Here is a 20085-nt window from a genome sequence, read left to right as displayed (position 1 = left end):
ACACATCATTGATGCTAATGGAAAGTATGTATGATAAAAATTCTGATTATCAAAAGTTCTTAATAATGAATACGCATATTGGTTTCCGTAAATGAATAAAGCAGATAGGAAACACGTATCCGTCATCTTGCAAACACACTCACAAGTAGCTCTCCCAAACACGCGGACCCCAACCATTCATCCTGAACCGCAGCCATTTTTCATTCGCCCCTCGCCGGAGGGGCCAAATCAGACCGTCCATTTAGAGGCACCTATAGTGCAACGTTTCGTAGTTCCTAAATAATCGCCATGCATCCGAGCAGCAGCAGCAGCCATCCACAGTAGACGGACGGACATAAAACAACCAAGTGCACTTCGAAGGCAACCAAACATGATCGGTAATAACATACTATTGAAGTGCACCTCTCTGTCATCATCAATTTATTGCATCAAATTAGCTCGAGGGGCCTTCTGTCGTCGCAAACTGCCGTATCTGCCTACCTACCTACCTATGGCATGGGAGCGTTTTGCGTTGTTTGTTGTAAAAGACGCACTTTTACACTTTATGTATGCTCGGTACCCGAAGAGAACGTTGTTAATAAAACGATGATTATTCCCTCCATTTGCTTTCCCGCTTTAATATCGTGTCCATCTCAGCACTTCGTAAATTAGAACGATTACTGGTCGGTTGTAATGGTCACAACGTTTGACGCGTCATTCCCAGTTGTGCATTTGGACGAGTCGGACGTGTGCTCCGTATCTCACCACGCGATAGACCTCGTATAAGTGGAGTTTTTTCCCCCGCAAGTGCGGAAGGTTTTTTATATCGTACGTTTTCCTGCTTGTGCGAAGTGTAGTGTCGCAAGGTGGTATCCAGCGCAACCCGGGAAGCGAGGTGCTTGCATCATCGTACATCAAAGAAGAAGCATCGCATCCAAGAAAGTCACCTTTATCGCCATCATCAGCCCCTCCGTCATCGAAGAGGACGGCGGCGACGGGTGCGAAGGCAGACGCGACGGACAGCTTTACCATCGACCTGCCTGTGATAAATATCTACCTGCTTCGGTCAGATAAGTATCACTCTTTCGATACACTCTTTTGTCCGCCCAATTTGTTTTGATCGCTTTTGTCTATTGTATCCCCAGTCCACATTCGACCACGTGTTTTTTTTGACATCCATAACAGTGGTTCCCAAACTACTGTATACGGGTAAGGGTGTACAAACTGTAAATAACGGACCATTTTTTTTTGTTTTTTTTTTATTAGCTATTTTTTCTTTTTTTTTTCAATACCGTTTTTTTGCATCCTACAGGGTGCGCTTAAATAAACATAAGAATTGAATTCGTATATTATTAGTACAAGTTTTTTTTTTTTTTTTGCTTTATTTTTTTTCTATATATTATTAACATTGTTTGGTTTACAAACCAAACAGTTGTCGTCCTAAGGAAGAAAGTGCACTGTAAATACTTTAGGGTTTTTCTCTTCCTCTTTTGCACTTTTGAGTTATTTTCCATAAATTTGTTTCCACATGGACGATTCGATTGGAGGCGAAACGCCTCCTAATGATATCATTGCTCGTACGCGGTTTTATCAGCCATCTTCGCCTGGACCTTGGGTTGTCTATTTCCGGCGCAAATGCAAACCATTGAATATGCTTTCGATTTCTCGAGAGCTGACGCGTAAGTATCCTGGGACCGTTATTCACCAAGTGAAAGCATCCAAGCTGCGTGTTACCGCACCTAGCTACAAAGCAGCAAATGAAATTGCTCAACACGAAGCGTTTACTGTTGAATACGCCGTCTATGTGCCAGCACGAGAAGTGGAGGTGGAGGGGAAGATCCTCGACGAAATGCTGACATGTGAGGACATCAAGACCGGCTTTGGTCGATTCAAAAATAGGTCAATTCCTGATGTGGCTATCCTAGACTGTAAACGCTTATCTAAGGTTTCCATGGAAGGAAATAAAAAGGTGTACTCGCCTTCAGCGTTTTTTCGAGTGACTTTTCCAGGTTCCGTCCTCCCGGAATTTGTTGTAATTGATGGTGGTTTTTACCCAGTGCATCTTTTTAGGCCGAAGGTTTTTAATTGTACCAAATGCAAGCAGTTTGGTCACAGTGATAGCTTTTGCGACAACAAGCCCCGTTGTGGCAAATGCAACCAAGCTCATTTGGAGGACTCTTGCACACAGGAAGCGGAAAAATGTAGCTACTGTGGCGGAGATCCACACGACTTGCAAGTTTGCCCGGCTTACAAAAGACGCATTCGAAATGAGAGTCGCTCTATTATAAGGCGCTCCAAGCAGACCTATGCGGAGATGGTGAAATCTTTTAAAACACCAGATTCCGTGTCTGAATCAGCTGTCCCAGTTGAAAATCCCTATCAGGAGTTGTCTTCCGATGATCAGGACGATGGCGAAACTGATGAGGGTGGATCTCTTTCGGAGGTACACGCACCTGGAAAAAGGAAGTCATCATCTTCCCCGGGATTGCGCCGAAAGGTCTTTTTGAAGTCTTCCCTCAAAAGTTTGCCTAATGTCAAAGGGGACGGGGTAAACTTAAAAACTCCGAAGAATCAGGTTCCTCTAGCTTCAGATCCATGTTGTAGCAAGAACCTGTCACCCCCGTCTCCGCCTGTTAAATACACTTCAAAGAGAAATAATCGACAAGGTAGCAAGAAAAAAGCTACCAAAGTTCCTCGCAATTCAAGCAAGCCTCCTAGACCCAAGCGAGGACTGTTTACTTTTAGGGTTCTCGTGGATCGCTTATATGATGCCCTCAGCCTTCCAGAAACAATTAGAGGCATTATTGATATGTTTATACCTACAGTAGAAGAATATCTTCGGAATCTGACACAATCATGGCCCCTCCTTGCTGCGATCATATCTTTCGATGGATAATTCATCAAGTGAGGTACAAGATATGATCACTGTGCTACAGTGGAACTGTCATAGTCTAAAACCTAAATTAGACCAGTTTAAGTTTTTGATTCACAACTCTGATTGTGATATATTTGCCCTTTGTGAAACATGGCTTTCTTCTGAAGATGAACTCAACTTCCACGATTTTAACATTATACGCCAGGATAGAGATGACCATTATGGGGGAGTTCTTTTGGGGATCAAAAAGACTTACTCATTTTATAGAATTCCAATCGCGACTCATCCTGGCGTAGAAATCGTCGCTTGCCAAATAAACGTAAAGGGTAAAGAACTTTGCGTAGCTTCCGTTTACATTCCTCCAAGAATTTCAATTAACCGCCGTCATCTTTGGAATGCGGTTTCTGCACTATCACATCCAGTTTTAATTCTGGGTGATATGAACGCGCATGGTACAGGGTGGGGCGAACCATATGACGATAATAGAGCGGCCGTTTTCTATGATTTGTGCGACGATTTCAATTTGAACATTTTAAATACAGGTGAAGTGACACGTATTGCATCTGACGGCAAAGAAAGTCGTCTCGACCTATCACTGGGGTCAAGTTCACTATCATTCGATTGCTTGTGGAAGGTAATCGAGGATCCTCATGGTAGTGATCACTTACCCATTATAACCACCATAAAGCATAATAGTGAAAGGTCAGACCATCCAATTCAGGTTCCTTTTGACCTCACAAGGAATATCGATTGGCAAAAGTATGCAGAAGCGGTATCTTTTGGCATCGAATCATTCAATCCCCTCCCACCTTTGGATGAGTATCGATTCCTGTCTGAACTGATATATAAGAGTGCATTAGAATCACAAAAACGACGTGTTCCAAGTGCAACCTTCAAAAGAAGACCAGCCACACTAGGCTGGGATGATGATTGCACCCAGTTGTATCTTAAAAAATCTGATGCTTTCAAAACTTTTCGTAGGCACGGTACCTCAGATCTTTATCAAGAGTACGCAAAGCTCGAAAGACAGCTGAGAAACCTGCTGAAAGCGAAGAAGCGTAGTTATTGGCGACACTTTATTGAGGGTCTCTCAAGAGAAACTTCAATGACAACGCTTTGGAGAGTGGCTCGCAACATGCGAAACCGCTCTTCTTCTAATGAGAGTGACGAATACTCCAACCGTTGGATATTCAGCTTCGCGAAAAAGGTCTGCCCAGACTCAGTCCCAGCACAACCGATTTCTTGGGAAACATCCCCAAGAGACGGTTCTCTGGACAGACCCTTCACTATGCTGGAACTTTCTATGGCTCTTCTTTCATCAAACAATTCCGCTCCGGGAAGCGATATGATCAAGTTCAATCTTCTAAAGAATCTCCCAGATATCGCGAAAAGACGATTACTGGACCTGTTCAACTCATTCATGGAGAACAACATCGTTCCGCATGAATGGAGACAGGTCAAAGTAATAGCTATTCAAAAGCCTGGTAAACCAGCGTCTGATCATAATTCATACCGTCCAATTGCTATGTTATCATGTTTAAGGAAATTGTTGGAAAAAATGATCCTATCACGACTCGACCATTGGGTCGAATCGAATAACTTGCTTTCAAATACACAGTTCGGGTTTCGCAAGGGCAAAGGAACAAACGATTGTCTAGCGTTGCTTTCAACAGATATTCAACTGGCCTTTGCGGAAAAGGAGCAACTGGCTTCAGTTTTCTTGGATATTAAGAGCGCCTTTGATTCAGTTTCCATAGGAATATTGTCAGAAAAACTGCACAATAGTGGACTTCCAGGAATTTTAAATAATTTCTTGTATAATTTGTTGTCAGAAAAACATATGAGTTTCAATCTCGGACAACTGACAACTTCCAGAATTAGTTACATGGGCCTACCCCAAGGCTCATGTTTAAGTCCCTTGCTTTATAATTTTTACGTGAAAGACATTGATAGTTGCTTGGAAGGACAATGCACGCTAAGACAACTTGCAGATGATGCTGTGGTTTCTCTAAAAGGCCCACATGCAGAAATGTTGCAAAGACCATTGCAAAATTCTCTAAATAATCTGTCAATCTGGGCAAGAGATTTAGGGATCGAGTTTGCTCCGCAAAAAACTCAATTGGTTGTGTTTTCTAGAAAGCGGAACCCAGCCCAACTGAAACTCAATCTTTTGGGAATAGAAATCGACCAATCTTTGACTTCGAAATACCTTGGGGTCTGGTTTGATTCAAAAGGCACTTGGGGTACCCAAATCAAGTATTTGGTGCAAAAATGTCAACAAAGGATCAATTTTCTACGCACAATTACCGGAACATGGTGGGGTGCTCACCCGGAAGACCTCATAAAACTTTACAAAACGACTATTCTCTCTGTTATTGAGTATGGCTCTTTCTGCTTCCACTCAGCAGCAAACTGCCACCTAATGAAGCTGGAACGAATTCAATATCGTTGTTTGCGTATTGCCCTCGGTTGCATGCACTCAACGCATAATGCGAGCCTAGAGGTCCTGGCAGGGGTGAAACCTCTCCAGAACCGATTCTGGGAGCTCTCGTTAAGGTTACTTATCAAGTGTGGAGTGAGCAACACACTTGTTATTGAAAACTTCGAAGAAATGCTCAATCTGAACACTCAGTCAAAATTCATGAGAATCTATCTTTTCTACATGTCATCTGATATAAGCCTCCCAGGTTATAATCCTCCTCGTGTACACTTCACTAATGACAGTTCCTCTGTTAAATACGATCTGTCCATGAAACAAGCTATTCATGGAATACCAGATCAACTTCGATGTATATCTATTCCTCGCATTTTTAACGAAAAGTACCAAAATGTCAATTCCTGTAAGAGATTCTTCACTGATGGGTCTCGCATAAATGGATCCACTGGTTTCGGTGTCTTCAATGAAAATTTCACTGCCTTCCGCAAACTTCAGGAACCTTGTTCGGTTTATGTTGCTGAGCTGGCAGCAATCAACTTCGCTTTGGGGATGATTTCCAACATGCCCGTAGACCATTTCTTCATCTTCTCGGATAGCCTTAGTTCGATTGAGGCACTCCGGTCGATGAAACCTGTAAAACATTCATCTTACTTTCTTACAAAAATAAGGGAGCAGATGGGTGCACTGGTCGAAAGATCATACAAGATTACCTTTGTATGGGTCCCCTCACATTGCTCAATTTATGGCAATGAGAAGGCGGACTCTCTCGCAAAGGTGGGCGCACAGGAAGGTGAGATCTATGATAGAAGAATTTCACATGATGAATTTTTCCATTTTGTTCGCCAGAGTTCTCTTCAAAGTTGGCAAAATGATTGGCGAGATGGCCAGCTGGGACGGTGGTTACATTCCATTATTCCTAATGTTTCTTTGCGAGTGTGGTGGTATGGTTTGGATGTAAGTCGCAATTTTATTCGCGTGATGTCAAGACTTATGTCCAACCATTACTCGCTAGACGCGCATTTACACAGGATTAACCTCGCGTTGAGCAATGTTTGTACTAAGTGCGGTTCCGGTTATGATGACATCGACCACGTAGTTTGGCAATGCCCGGATAATGACGCCTCCAGAGCGCTACTATTGGATACCCTTGAGGCCCGAGGTAGACAACCCTTTGTTCTTGTGAGAGATGTGTTGGGGACCCGCGATATCACATACATGGGATGTATTTTCGACTTTCTTCGCTCTGCTGGTATAAAAGTTTAATTCGCTTGTGTTTTCTTCTCCAGTTTTTTTTTTCTCTGTTTTGTCCTCTTTGTGTTACCAAGCTGCTCCTGGCCATCCGGAAGACCAAGTCCCAGAACAAGTTGGTACCAACACCACAAGGCACCGAATACGCTAGCAAGATGCGATTCACCACCGGATGAGCAGCAGTGAAACCTTTGACCCAATCCTTACCCTGTCCATCCCTCAAAATGTGACCTTCTAACCTCGAGCTGCCACGAGTACCCTGGCTTCCACCCATTACTAACAGATATCATTAAAAAGTTATTACTCTGTATAATGTATACTATTAAGTACAAAGAAAGATCCTCGGCTCCGTAAAGCGTTATACGCGATTGAGCCCCAAATAAATGAACTAGATAAAAAAAAAAAAAAACGTTTGACGCGAAAGGGTTTCAATGAAGGATTTCTTCCGTTCTATTTCGCAATGAATGCCGAAGCATTCCAACTAAATTTTCATAGTCATTTATTTTGTCATAGGGTTTTGTTTTTTTTTTTTAATCATCATCATTACCATTAATGGATGAATGAACATGCGCGTACACACTCTATTGCGCACACGGTCACTAAGTTTGATTTCCCCACCTTTGTTTTCTCTTGTTTAACGTCATAGGAACTGCCTTCTTGCTTGTTTGCTTGCTTACTTGCTTGCTTTATCTGTTGTCGTCGTCAAATATTGACAGCCCTCTTGGTTTAAGTTTTCCCTCATCTACTCTCACTGGAATATGTTTGCTCTGTTTTTAGTGGTGATTTTGTGTGTAAGTGTTGCTATGTTTGTGTCAGTGTTTGTGGGTTGCTTCAATGTTCCATTCCAATTAAGTTACTTATCAACTATAAAATCTTATTTACTTACGTATCATCCATTACTTTTAAATTATTTTTTTCTGTTTTCGATTTTTTGTAACCACTTCTGATGTTATTTTACTTTTCCATTGTTTTATTATTTCATTAAATATACTTTACCTTACCATCTATTTACGTATACATTTTTTCCATTTGTGTTTTTTACGGTTTAAATTACTCTTATTCTCGTCTAATTACGTATTTTTGATCTATTCCTTCCATTTAGCCTTTTCTATTGAACATTAAGGAGCATTCGTTTCACACTGGGTCAGAATGTTTTTTTAGATGGCTAAGGGCATGTATGATAGTAGAACGATTGGAAACAAACATTACAAATCTAGCTGTCATGGACAATGAGCATTTGTTAGGATGTGTTTTGGATGCCTATGTACTGGGATGAGAAGGGGAATCGAGTTGCTCCTACTTTATGCTACTGTATTTTGGCTTGTTTTAAATAGGTAAATTTCTCGCATGAGAAACGAAAGGAGATTGATCAATTTTGAAGCACACAAGTGATGGAACTGAAACAGGTTGAAAGGGTTAGAAGAGATGGTAGGAAGATGTGGATTGGTTTGAGTGTTGCATGTCTTGTCGGGTTGCTTCAGTGTGATTCTAACAGTAGAGATTAAACTACACTACGGCGGTTGACGTTTACTACACGTGCAGCTGAGCTTAACTCGCGACAGATGAGAAGGATTAATTTAGCATACAATTTATTCGGCCAACTGACAGAAAGCTTTAGTTTTGTAAATTATTGCACTGAAGGTAATTTTGACGAGGGAAAACATAACATTTTTGCTATATACATGTTTGTTTCCCTGTAATAAATAAGTACATGAACAATATATTACTACGACAGGATCAGGATTTAACCAACCAACTGGATGATGATCAGTGATAGTGTTTTTTTTTTGAAAATATGCACGAAATTACGTATCTTGGTTGCTTTTCTTGTTTAGACTGGGGAAAACGTAAACAATACTGGAATTCTAGAGTGAGAGTTGCATTGAAGTGCTTTTGTAAACCACCAAGTCAAATAAATGTTCATGGTCATAAAGTTGTAAGAGATTGAAAATGAAATTGCCTTTCAAGTTTTTATAGAAAAACATATGGAAGAATATGTACCACATTGCCCAGGGCTTGACATTTACTTTTGTTCTATGACACATTGGAGCTATTCGAAGTATGGCGAGATATGACCAAATGATTTAGAAAAGCAATTTAGAACACCACGCACCCACGTATTGAAAACTTTGGACAATAATTCTAATTATTTGAAGTACGTATCAAATGAATATATAGACGGCATGTTTGTAGTCCACTTTTGCAAAAGTTTCAATTAAACAAAGAAACAAACTAGAACGGTAAGTTGCGGGTGGTAAAGCGTTGCAAACAGAAGTACACTCAAGTATTGAAATTAGGACGAACAAAACCGAGTAAGTTTATCTCCAACTAAGCTAATTGAATAAAAGTGAAGGAAATCTGTCATCTACAAAAGTGGATTCTTTGTATCTGCGAAAAAGCGTTGTTACGCCTCCGTATCTGTCTGCTAATAATTCCTACTTATGTATTGCATTTTTACCACATCACAAAAGGAGGCAAACCTTTCGTATAGACTGAGTTTAGATTGAGATTCGAAAATAGTTTCTACCAGCTTCTTTGTACAACTTTTTCATCCCACTTTTTCTTATAGTCGAAATCTATGTACAGCACTTCCCCTAACTGGGGAACCTTACCTCTTCTCCTCTATCACCGAGGGTCAGATCTCTGGTTTTTGGAAATATACCTTTCACTAGCGTTTTAGTAGTTGTTTAAATTAATCTCTTTAGCAACATTTCTTTTTACAAAATTAATTTATCTAATATAGAACAAAGCCAACCTTCGTCGTTGCAATTGGAAACGGAACTAAAATTGAAACGTAACGTGTATCGGTTAAAAAGTAAAACATAAAAGAACTAAAACAACTGTACAGACACAAGACGAAAATATTTCGCTGATCGCCAACAAACCTTTTTTTTGTTTTGCGCGGAAACTCATATTAAAGTTAATATAAATAATTACTAGAACTACTGTGATTGGTATGGTCTAACCCCTAGTTTTGCTCGTGCAGGGCCGCCTGTGCCGCCGCCGCAGCAGCCTTCTGGGCCTGGGCTTGCTTCTCCTGTTCATTCAGCTCCTTGATGGCTTGGATTTCCTTCTTGAGCTTCATCCGCCGGTTCTGGAACCAGATCTTGATTTGCCGTTCCGTCAGACAGAGCGCGTGGGCCATTTCGATCCGGCGCCGGCGGGTCAGGTAGTGGTTGGTGTGGAACTCCTTCTCCAGCTCCAGCGTTTGGTATCGGGTGTACGTTTGCCGGCCTCGTCTCCGCAATCCGTTGGCACCTGTTGGAAGGACGAAAAGGATATTCATGAGTCGAAATCAAAAGCTATGGGGTTTATTCAAATACAGGTAACGAGAATACATTAAATAAAACATAAACTTCACCCCACTGTGTTCCACAATGCTTTCAAGAACACCAGACATAAATCTTGTAATCACGCCATTACGTATCTTGCCATGGCGAAACCATCTTCCAAAATTTGAATCCAACAACGTAGACGGACCATTATTCAAATTATTGCCCCCTTCGTGTTCATGTCTGAGCACTCTGCCAGTCCCGGTCCTCCCGAGGGCAGGCAAATAAAATCCACCGCGATTGAACAATGGTCCGGTGAAATTTGTATTATTTGATCAATTATAATGTAATTATTTCAAAAAATAGCCTCAAACCATCCTGGCCGCCAAAATTGGTTCAATTGTTGGCTGCTCGCTGCTTTTGGGTTGTTGTTGCTCGAGGAATCGCAAGGATTTTTTTGTGGCCCCCTTCTTCGCTCTTATCGGGAATTTCAGCGCTCGACCGCAGAAACGTGAAGCAGCATTTTTCGAAACAATTTCCCCTTTCGGCCTTCTTGGATGGTGCTCGAGAAGCCATCCGACCGAAGGGGAGAAAAACAAGTTCAACGGCCTGGTTTTTGTCGATCGTAGCAAGCGGCACTTTTATCATTTTTCGTTCCTTCTTTTACCTTAACAATTGCTTGTGGATGTCTTCGAGGTGCAGTACGCTCATACCCACACACACACGCACACATTCACAAACAGGGCTGGAATTTTGACTTCCAGGGCTGTAATTACAGCGCTGGCTGGGAAAACACGGAGAAATACCTGACGAAAAGCCATCCAATCCGACGCTGCGGTCCACACACAAGGCTATAATTTCGGAGGTTGCCCCCAAAAATTCGACTATTTTCCTGTTATTTGCCGCCGCAAAGGGACACGCAAAAAAAAGCCAACCAAACCACCATGAGAACGACGGCTACGACGACGATGGTCCAAATTAAGACACGAGAAAATTGGAATCTCTTCTTTTTGGTTTCCTGCTTTTATTCCCGTGGCGAATGGGGGGCTCTCTTTGGGGCATCCAAATCAGAAGCAGCGAGAATCAACTTATAATTATCAGTTTCCATAGATGAGTCTATTCTTCGAGGTTTCGGTTTTCGATTGGCAACAACCGGTGGTGGTAACCCATCTTGGGTTTGGTGGGTTTGTGAGGAGGGGGTTAGGCAACCGATGCGATCGCTTGAAAAATATATGGAGACATATGTGGGAAATAGAGACATAAATCAAGATTCGTTTCACTGAATTAACAAACGAAGAGCGGTGAAATCACAACGGATGGCTGCGAAACCGGGGATGTAGTTATGTAGGTAGTAGTGGGATACTTGTAGTTTGTTCGTTGTTTTATTATATTCAAATCAACGGATAATCCAAGCAACCATCAGAACAACATTTTGCCTTATTTTGGGTTAATAGGTATATTTCTTAACCAATATAGACTAAGATAGCCCCACAATAGCTCTACATTGGCACGCTTGAGAAGAGTTTAATAAACAAAAAAAGCGATGAATATTATACACAAAAGAATAATGATTATACCATTATACCATTAAACTTTTTGATATTTTTTTTTTCTTGGATTCTTTCTGGAACTCCTTCAAATATTCATTCTGCTCTCCCTACAGAAGTTTCTACTGGGATTCTTTCAACACTTCCTTTTGTGATTCCTCCAGGAGTTCTTGGGATTTCTACAAGAAGTCCTTCTAAGATTTTCAAAGGAATTATTTCTGGAATTCCCCCTATTGAGATTTACTACTTCTTGAATTCCTCCAGATTCCAGTTTCTCCAGATATGAGCTCTTTCTAGGACTTCTCAAAGTGCTCCATTACGAGCTTAGTTCCTTCCAAAATTCTTCAAGGATTTTTTTTTCTGTGATCACACTAGAATGTACTTCTAGGATACTTCCGGGAATTTCTCCCCGGAGGTTCTTTCTGGGATTGCTTAGGAAATTTCTTCCGGGATTGCTTCAGATTCTTCCAGGAACTCCATCCGGGATTTCTCAGGAGACTTCTTCTTCAATTTCTCCGGGAACTCCTTCAATGATTTCTTCGGGAGATCATTCCAGGATTCCTTCGGAAGATTCTTTCGAGATTTCTCCCCGAGCTTCTTTTGGGATTCCTCCTGGAACTTGTTCTGGGATTCCTCCAGGATTTGTTTTTGTGCGGGATACATACATATGCTAAACAATTGCCGATAATTAAATTATGTGTAATCTGTTCCAAGTAGCTCGACTACGATTCGTCGTAGGTAGATCGAGTTATCTCCTGCCCGAAAGCTTCGTTTATTCCAGTTATCGATACGAATTTTTGGATATCTGCAGTCACCCTTACCATACCATTGTATTTTGGCGACTAAAGCATTAATCAGCGGTCTTTTGTAGTAGATTATCTGCCCCTATCTATCCCAATCTGGAGGATCTGGGAATCCGCCAAGCAAACGGTGCGGCCTTACAGCAAAGTGCCACAGTTCTTTGAAAACGGAAAGGGACCTATCCGGAATTGAAGTATATTATGTCAGCCGAGGTCGACGGGAGAAGGTACGAGATTGTCCTGACGTACCTATTGTATATAAAGGCAAGTAAGTTGATTATAGCGTCTAATGATAAGCACGAAATCTCTAGGACATACAGCTTTGTCTGCTTCAGTGCGGACTAGAAAGGGCCAATGAAAGGGTCGTTACCAATAGTGACTCCGAGGGTTTTAACTGTATTATGGGGATGGAATGAAAGAGAATGGACCGTTCGTTTGATTCGACGACGGGACGGTATTTTATTCTGTATCCAGATGACTTGAGGTAACTTGAGGATGCAATCGTCCTTCTAGACACAACAATTACAATTGATATCGTTCGAAATACCACGATTTGCACTCCACTGGGAAGGTCCGGTGCGTCCCCAGATCTGCCAAATTTTTACTTCCCACGACGTCAAATACTTCATCCATTGCAATGAGGAAAAGGGCCGCCACATTCACTGACCCCAGGATTTCCCATTGCTGATGATAACTCGGAAGGAACGGTTTGCCAGGAAGTTCTTCAAAACGTAGAGAATATGGTCGGCAAGACCTCATGTGATAAGCTTACGGAGAACTAAGGGAGTCCATGTCCGGTTAAAAGCCGTCGAGATATCTAGAGAGACGATTTCGATGTGATAGTTTAGAGTTTTTGTTCCGTTGAGAACTTTACCAAGAGCAGAGAAATGCGCGTTCAAGTCGTATCCAGGTCAAAACGCCTGTTGTCTTTGCCACCGCCGTGGTATCCACCGGTTCACTAGTAACTCCACCGCTTTGGGAAACAGCATATCTCAGCATAACAGTTGTCTCTTTGTAAGATAGATTGGCCAAAAGCTCGATGGATCTTTCGTGTGGACTACAAATCTTTCACGCCACTCGGGTGGGTAAGTCTCTCCTTCCCACATTTTGTTGATTTGCTTTATGTAGCAGAGCTAGTTGACCTGGACCTTTCCACATCTTCAGTATTGGGTAGCCGATGTCGTCGGGACGCAGCTGCGTCCTAGTGCATATTGGATCTTGCTAAACCCTTTGGAGCCGGATTGTTTTGGCGCTATCGTCGCAACCTAGAACCTGATTGTTATGCTCGGTTTCACCGCCGGGGTCATATATGACTCCTCAGGCTTCAAAAGGTTAAAGAGAAAAGCTGGGGTACGATCTATGGGCACAACGAAAACAGAGGATGTCAGCAGAAGTGGTTCCAGAACGTCGAAGGACAGCCAGCTCACTGCTAGGCCAGCGAAATACTCGCCAAAGCCGGTTACGATAATCGATGGATCAGTGGTGCTCACTCCATTGCACTGCATTCACTGAGAGCGTTGCCTTTTGACCATGGATCTGCTGAAGACCTGTGGCATTCATATTTTCGAGAAAGCAGTTCCAGCAAACTATTTCAGCTTCTCGGATGACTTGTCGATAATCATTACGAAGAGACCGCTCTAGATCGAGGGCGGCTTCTCGCTTCACCCCAAACGCTTTCCTCAGCGCATTAACAGCTTGCTTGGCATTCTGGGACCACTTCTGAGAGCCGTACGGCCTTAGGTGTGCTGCTTGTTTTTGAAATAAATTCGGCTGGGGCTCACATGAGTATTACAGAGAAATCCATCAGATCATATGGCGGGTTCGATCGAAGGGAAGAATGGATGATGTCGATGTATGTAGTGCAGTCCGCTTGGTCGTATAACCAGCGCAGGGACGCCTAGTGATGATAGTGGCTTTGGCGTTTGTATATATTTGCAGCGAATTGACTCCCTGTTAGAAGCGCTGAACTTTGGAATGACTGACAACGGAAATGTCAATTGCTGTTGATCGATTGTTGTGAAACAGGGAACCGTTGTTGAGTTCGGCCAAATCGGTGCTTTTGAATACGTTGAAGAGGGTCGAACCCCTAAGGTCAGAGCGATTACCGCCCAGTTTGAATGGTGAGTGTTGAAATCATCCAGAAGCATCCTGGGCTTCGGAATATGACTGACGATATTGTCTAGTTCACTGTGCAGGTCAGGGATATTACCAGACGGTAAGTTGATACAGGCAATAGAGATTTTGATGGGACCTTGAATGGTAACGCCGACAACCAGGAGAGAAGTTTTGATGCTGATGTCAGATAGGTAAATGAATAGACAGCAGCACTTCAAGAACAACGAAATGACGGAAATCTGTCCCTGGTTTTAAACCCATGTGAACTTACTGTCTACGAAGTGGTCGAGTTACGCGACTATAACCTTATTTACCTCCTGAAAGGATAGTCCACAATGAGGATCGTTGGCTGTGATCAGATCGAGATTCGCTAGGTTGTTTAGGAAACCGTTCCACAGAGGCCAAAGCTTTGATGTTTTTGGTAGCATTGGATAGCCCGACAGTGGGGAAAACTTGTGTGGCGTTTGCCTATCAGAGGATGGTGGGGTAGTTCGGTAAGGATCATGGATATGAGCTTCCATGATGTGGGCTTGACTTCTCTCGTCGTCCATTGGGGGAACGATCAGTAACCGATGCGTCCACTGTTCTGCCAAAATTTCACTTCCCGCAACGTCCAAGGTAATGAGCATGAGTGTCCACTGTCCAGTTATTCTCTTCTAGATCTTCCCTCAATGCAAAGGGTTGTCCGTCAGTTCCGGTGCGTGGGAGACTCCGCACTGACGGGGTCTAGGCTACTAAAGGTAATAGCTGGGCATCGAAAGGTGTTCAATAAGATCTCTCTATCTGGACCTAGTCCAAGACGCTGGAGTCGACTCAATGATTTGGGTTGGTGTAGGGCTTACGTTAGCACTTGTGCCCGATTGACGATACGAGACAATGTTGAGTGCCACAGATAAAAATAATGATATTTACACGTCATGTAAACTTAATTTTAGTCATGTAAACTAAGTGTTATGATGGTTTACATGATATATCATGTAAATTTGTGTTATATGTCATGTAAATACTGAGAGTCATGCTGAATTACATGACATATAATGGAAGTTTACATGATGTTTTATGACTTTTACATGATATGTCATGTAAACTTCTGTGATATCCCACGCTCCAATCATGTGCATCATATGTCACAGAATATTACATTCTTTTTTCGATCTGTGTGGTTAGTTGAGTGTTGGATTTTTGCTATTGTAGACTGGATCCAAATCGAGCTAGATTGCTGAACGAGCGTTTGTTCGGTATTACCAGGGGGTCCAAACATATTCTGCTGGCTTCATGAACGACACGTTGCGGAGGTTTTGTGTACTCGAGAAAATCTTTTTTTTTTCCTGGAGAGAGTTCTACAGCATTCAGAACTACGTAGGACATAGTAGCATCTGAATCGAAGTAAACGTTGGACGGAAGAGATTCCGGTTGATCGGCAAACTTTGAGCTTCTTCAACAGCCGTGGGAGCAGTAGAAACGGATGGCTTTGAAGGAATCGACGAGAAGACGTTGGTACTCGGAATATATTTGCGGCAGGCATAAAAGCCGTAAGAAAGTCAGAAATCTGGCTGGTGAGTAGCTTGATTTGCGGAGTCTAATTTTCTGGATTGACGACTATCGGAGACGGCGAACTGCGGGGTTTGATATACCTTCACACGTTGCACGGAGTTTTCTGACTGCCAAAGTGGAGTAGAGCAGCTCTAGATAGAGTGATCATTTGTGTTGCATGGTTTGTAGAATATTTCATGACTACACTGTTCTCCGGGATGGGGTGATACCCAGAACAGGTCACACAAATAGCAGTTTTTAACTGACACCAAATCTTTGTATGACTACAAGTAAAAGTAAAATTGCATCGGAATCGGATAATAAGGCAGCGGATACTAACAAATGATAAGTTTTGGTCAACTTATACTACGGCAAGTGAATACAATTGAGGGAGTATTCTCTTGTTGCTGTTTTTTTTTTCTATTGTAACATATGACAATTATGCGACCGAGGACAGTACAGCCGTTCCGACTATTGATCGATTCCTTAGCTTATTCACAACAACATTTTCATTGCAGCAACATTCAACAGTCTGTTTCTGCAACGCTTGCTTGAGTCGATTCCTTGTCTGAATTTTCTACGAATCGAGATAGGCCAAGAATTTTTTTGCGATAAGTACCTTGAGTACATTGAACATTAATTCTCCAAAGGAATGCTTTGTATTTTATGATTTTTTTATTGACTTTTAACTGATGTATTGAAGAATAAAGAAAACGCAAACAAACCAATCCGATATGTATTTACAAAGTCATAAGGATTCCCATGTTGCCCGCCCCAATCTACATGAAAGATTCAGAGGTCGCGAAACTCAAGTTTGAAAACCACTGTATTACATTACAGAGCATTTTCAAGACAATCGATAAGAAACGACATACTTTCATATTCTCCAAGGAAAATGCCAATAAATCAAGCTCCCCCTCTTCCGATGCACATTTTCGGTGAACAATGGGCCGGAAAATTACAAACACTCCCGAGTGACTGCCACTAGACTATTGATGTCATGTCGTGGTATGAAAAAAAGAAAATACTTCCTTGTTTGTCACTTGCAATCGGTGTGCCCCTTGCCATTACGCAACTACCGACTTGTAGGTGGCCATGACATCCAGGGGATGGTCCGGTACGTAATTGGACATAGCCTGCTGCAATTTTCCACGCCAATCGCAACGAACTATCATTAAGATTATGACTGCCCCCTCTGCTGTCGAATTCTGTAAAACTGCTTCCACTAGTGCGTCGCCATCGAAATGTTGTCTTATCGAAGACGACTTGATAAGTTTTTCTTTGGCAGATTTACGACTGCGCCATCCAATGAGCAACTTTACATGCTGCCAAAAATTAAAACTAATCACTCTCTAAGGCTCTAAGGTAGGTACTTGAGAGAGCGAAAAAGTGCTACTTGAACGAATAACAATGCAATGGGACGGAACTTTGGGCGGATCAGATAACGAACGGTTGTGGTTGGGAGCGGGTAGAAAATTAGACAGGCATGTTTGAGCAATTTGTTCGGTTGCAGCTGCTGCAAGGTGTATCCTGTCTGTCAGCAACTGTGCATTAGAGTATACCCAACCGCGCCCATAACGCTCAAGCTCAAGCTCCTCTAACACAAGCAGCGCGAGCGAGGGAATAAATTAAGAAATAAATTATCTCTACACTCTTGGTAGTTAGTTCGCTTTAGGACATTCTAAAAGTACATCGAGTATCAAAAGATGCCACACTCTGAAAAAGCAATTAGCCCGGCTGGTTGGAAGGGTTGCACCGAGTCAAATCCCGCATCGGCCGGCAATCTGAGATGAATGTGAGCAGCGAGATCAATTAAGGGCATGACTAGATTGATTTTGCCAGCCAGTCATTCAGCCGATGATGGCGTGCGTTAGTATGTCTCGAACCTACAATTGAGAAAATTACAATAATAAAAGCCAGTGTGCAGTTGAAAGGCTGACTGACTTGACTGGTAACACTAGCTGGCCGGGGTGGAGTTTGGCACATGTGTGCGGTGAAGAAACCAGACGGTTAAAAACGACGGAAACATGTGGTTCACTTCTCACGACAAACCACACAACAGCGACTGCGACGTAGAAGGCGATGACAACCGAGCAAAAAGTCGAGTTGGATTTAGTCAAGACTCAAGACTCAAGACAGAAAAAAAATCGTCGACATGCCAGTTATACGAAGGGCCACAAATGAATCAAAAACATGACTGTAGAAAGCGTGGAAATCGATAAGAAGAAAACGACGAAGCAAAGGCAGAATAAGTTAAACCGCCTGCTTGGCCTGTTCTCAGGTCGATCGAAGAGCTCTGGTACGTGGCAGCAGCAGCAGCAGCAGCAGGAGGAAGAACATCACAAACACAGCAAGCGGAGAAAAATGACAATCTCGAAATAACGAACGAGGCATGTTCGGCCATATTTATTTTCGTTATCAAAATACCTTCTTCCTCGCTTTGCAGGTTATGCTCTCGGAGCAGAGCACTGTGATGCATCAGCTGGCAGAAATCCGTCAAAATCTGACCGGTTTCTCCGTACGGTTTGGACGCCATTTAAACCAATTCACGCGATCGTTTTACCCACTGTGAGAAGCTGTTCAGTGCCGATCGCATGCAGACACACGTTGCATGATCTCGGTCGACGTTTTCTCGAGCAAAAACTTTTTGCGCGGGATTTTTCAATTTTGCGATAAGTGAAGCGAACAAGTACCGTAGAATTTTCAGCGGGCAATAATACCTCCCGTGGACCCCTTGCAGTTCGCTTATCCGCGCGCTAGCGAGGGCAACATAAGCGGGAAAGATCTTCGGGCCAATGTACATCGAGAGCATCCTTCCTCTCGGTTGTCACGATTCAACCGAAGACGACGACGACGACGAGCATCTTTCCCAAAGATCCCAGCGAGCGAGGAAAACAATTTTAAATCATTGATTGTTCTCAATAACTTTTTCACCGACCACCGACCGCTGATTCGTGAGATGGAGGCTGCTCTGGAAGAGTGCTTTCAGTTCGCCCATGTGCAAGTTCAGCCAGCCGTTGGAATCGATGATTTATCTTCCGTTTAGGCCGGACGCTTCGCGAACCGCCATGAAGTTCATTTGCTACGTGGCGTGGCCGGACAGACAAGGCGAAGGCGACGGCAATCGCCGCGGTACGATGTGGTCTTCAATCATAAACACCTTCCCGGCGAATGGGCGAATCGATTATCCTCCGGTCCGGTCCAGTGGTGGTTCTCCGTCCGTCTGGACACGTGATGAAAGATGACTATAAATTGAGCGAGAATTATGAACACCTTTAGCGTGGAGGATGTTAGACAGAGAAAAGCAGCGAATATTTACGACTGATTGGCGTTCATTTGCCTGCTTTTAGTGGTGACCCTTTCGGTGAACTTTCATAAATAATGCCAGCAAATAAATGGGAAAATTAAACGTCGTCATTGCTGTGATGTATCTGGCATCAACGCCGGATGATTTGTAGGGGACAGTAGCGGTTTGATTCGTGCTCGAAGAGGGAATCGGTGTATGAATTTGAATGCCTATCGGTGATGGTTGTGACAAATGGTGGTAAGATAGATGGATCTCTTGGAATGACTCTCGTACGTAGGGTAGGGTAAGTTTAAACGTTTACAAGAAGTTAAGTAGAATATTCAACAGCCATTGTAGAACAATGATTTTACTTCCCCTTTCCGGCTATACCAGTCGGCCAGTATGTCTGAAATGGAGTTAGTTAGCCAATGTTACGGATAAAATTTAGCGCATTGTGACACCCCACATTGGGCGTCAATATAACAGAGAAAAGATGTACGGAACACTACAAATGTGTCTTGTCCCACGTTGGGCGACACAATTCGGACAACTGTTAACCCTACAAATGCTCTATTTTCCGCATCGAGCCACACATCTGGGAACTAATAGGACGCGGAAAGTAAAATAGAACATTACAAATGCAAAGAACACAAACATGCAACACATAACATAAATTGTGCCCAGTTATCTAAATAGATAACGAAATCAAATCCCTGGATGACGAGGTTTCATAATAGTTCGTGGTCCATCAGTCAATTCAGTAATGTTTTTTTTTTTGCAGATTGCCGTTTTGTTCGCAGAGCTGGTTGCTTACATAGCTTGAGTTTGGTCTAAGAATTTCTAATCCTAAGCCATTGTACATAACAATTCTTACATATGTAAGCATTATTGACAGATGACATTGCAGTTCCAAACATGGACTGATCATACATTAGTCGCACTATGTATAAAGATATTAAATATAATTAAGGATGCCGACAACGTACGAAAGTC

The 20085-nt window shown here is 42.6% G+C and overlaps 1 protein-coding gene across 2 annotated transcripts in view; it reads right to left on the bottom strand.

Moving 5' to 3' along the window:
• Nucleotides 1-7021: 7021 nt before the first annotated feature.
• Nucleotides 7022-20085, bottom strand: part of LOC109405212 (homeotic protein ultrabithorax) — a 229713-nt gene continuing 216649 nt past the window's right edge. For both annotated transcript variants that reach the window (XM_019678239.3, XM_019678240.3), the window contains one exon: nt 7022-9797. In XM_019678239.3, the coding sequence (XP_019533784.1) occupies nt 9508-9797 (290 nt within the window). In that variant the 3' untranslated portion in view covers nt 7022-9507. The remainder of the gene's footprint in view (nt 9798-20085) is intronic.

This window comes from Aedes albopictus, chromosome 1, assembly GCF_035046485.1.
Source record: "Aedes albopictus strain Foshan chromosome 1, AalbF5, whole genome shotgun sequence".
Taxonomy (NCBI): domain Eukaryota; kingdom Metazoa; phylum Arthropoda; class Insecta; order Diptera; family Culicidae; genus Aedes; species Aedes albopictus.
Note: the sequence above shows the minus strand (reverse complement) of the source record. Positions and strands in the feature narration are given on the sequence as shown.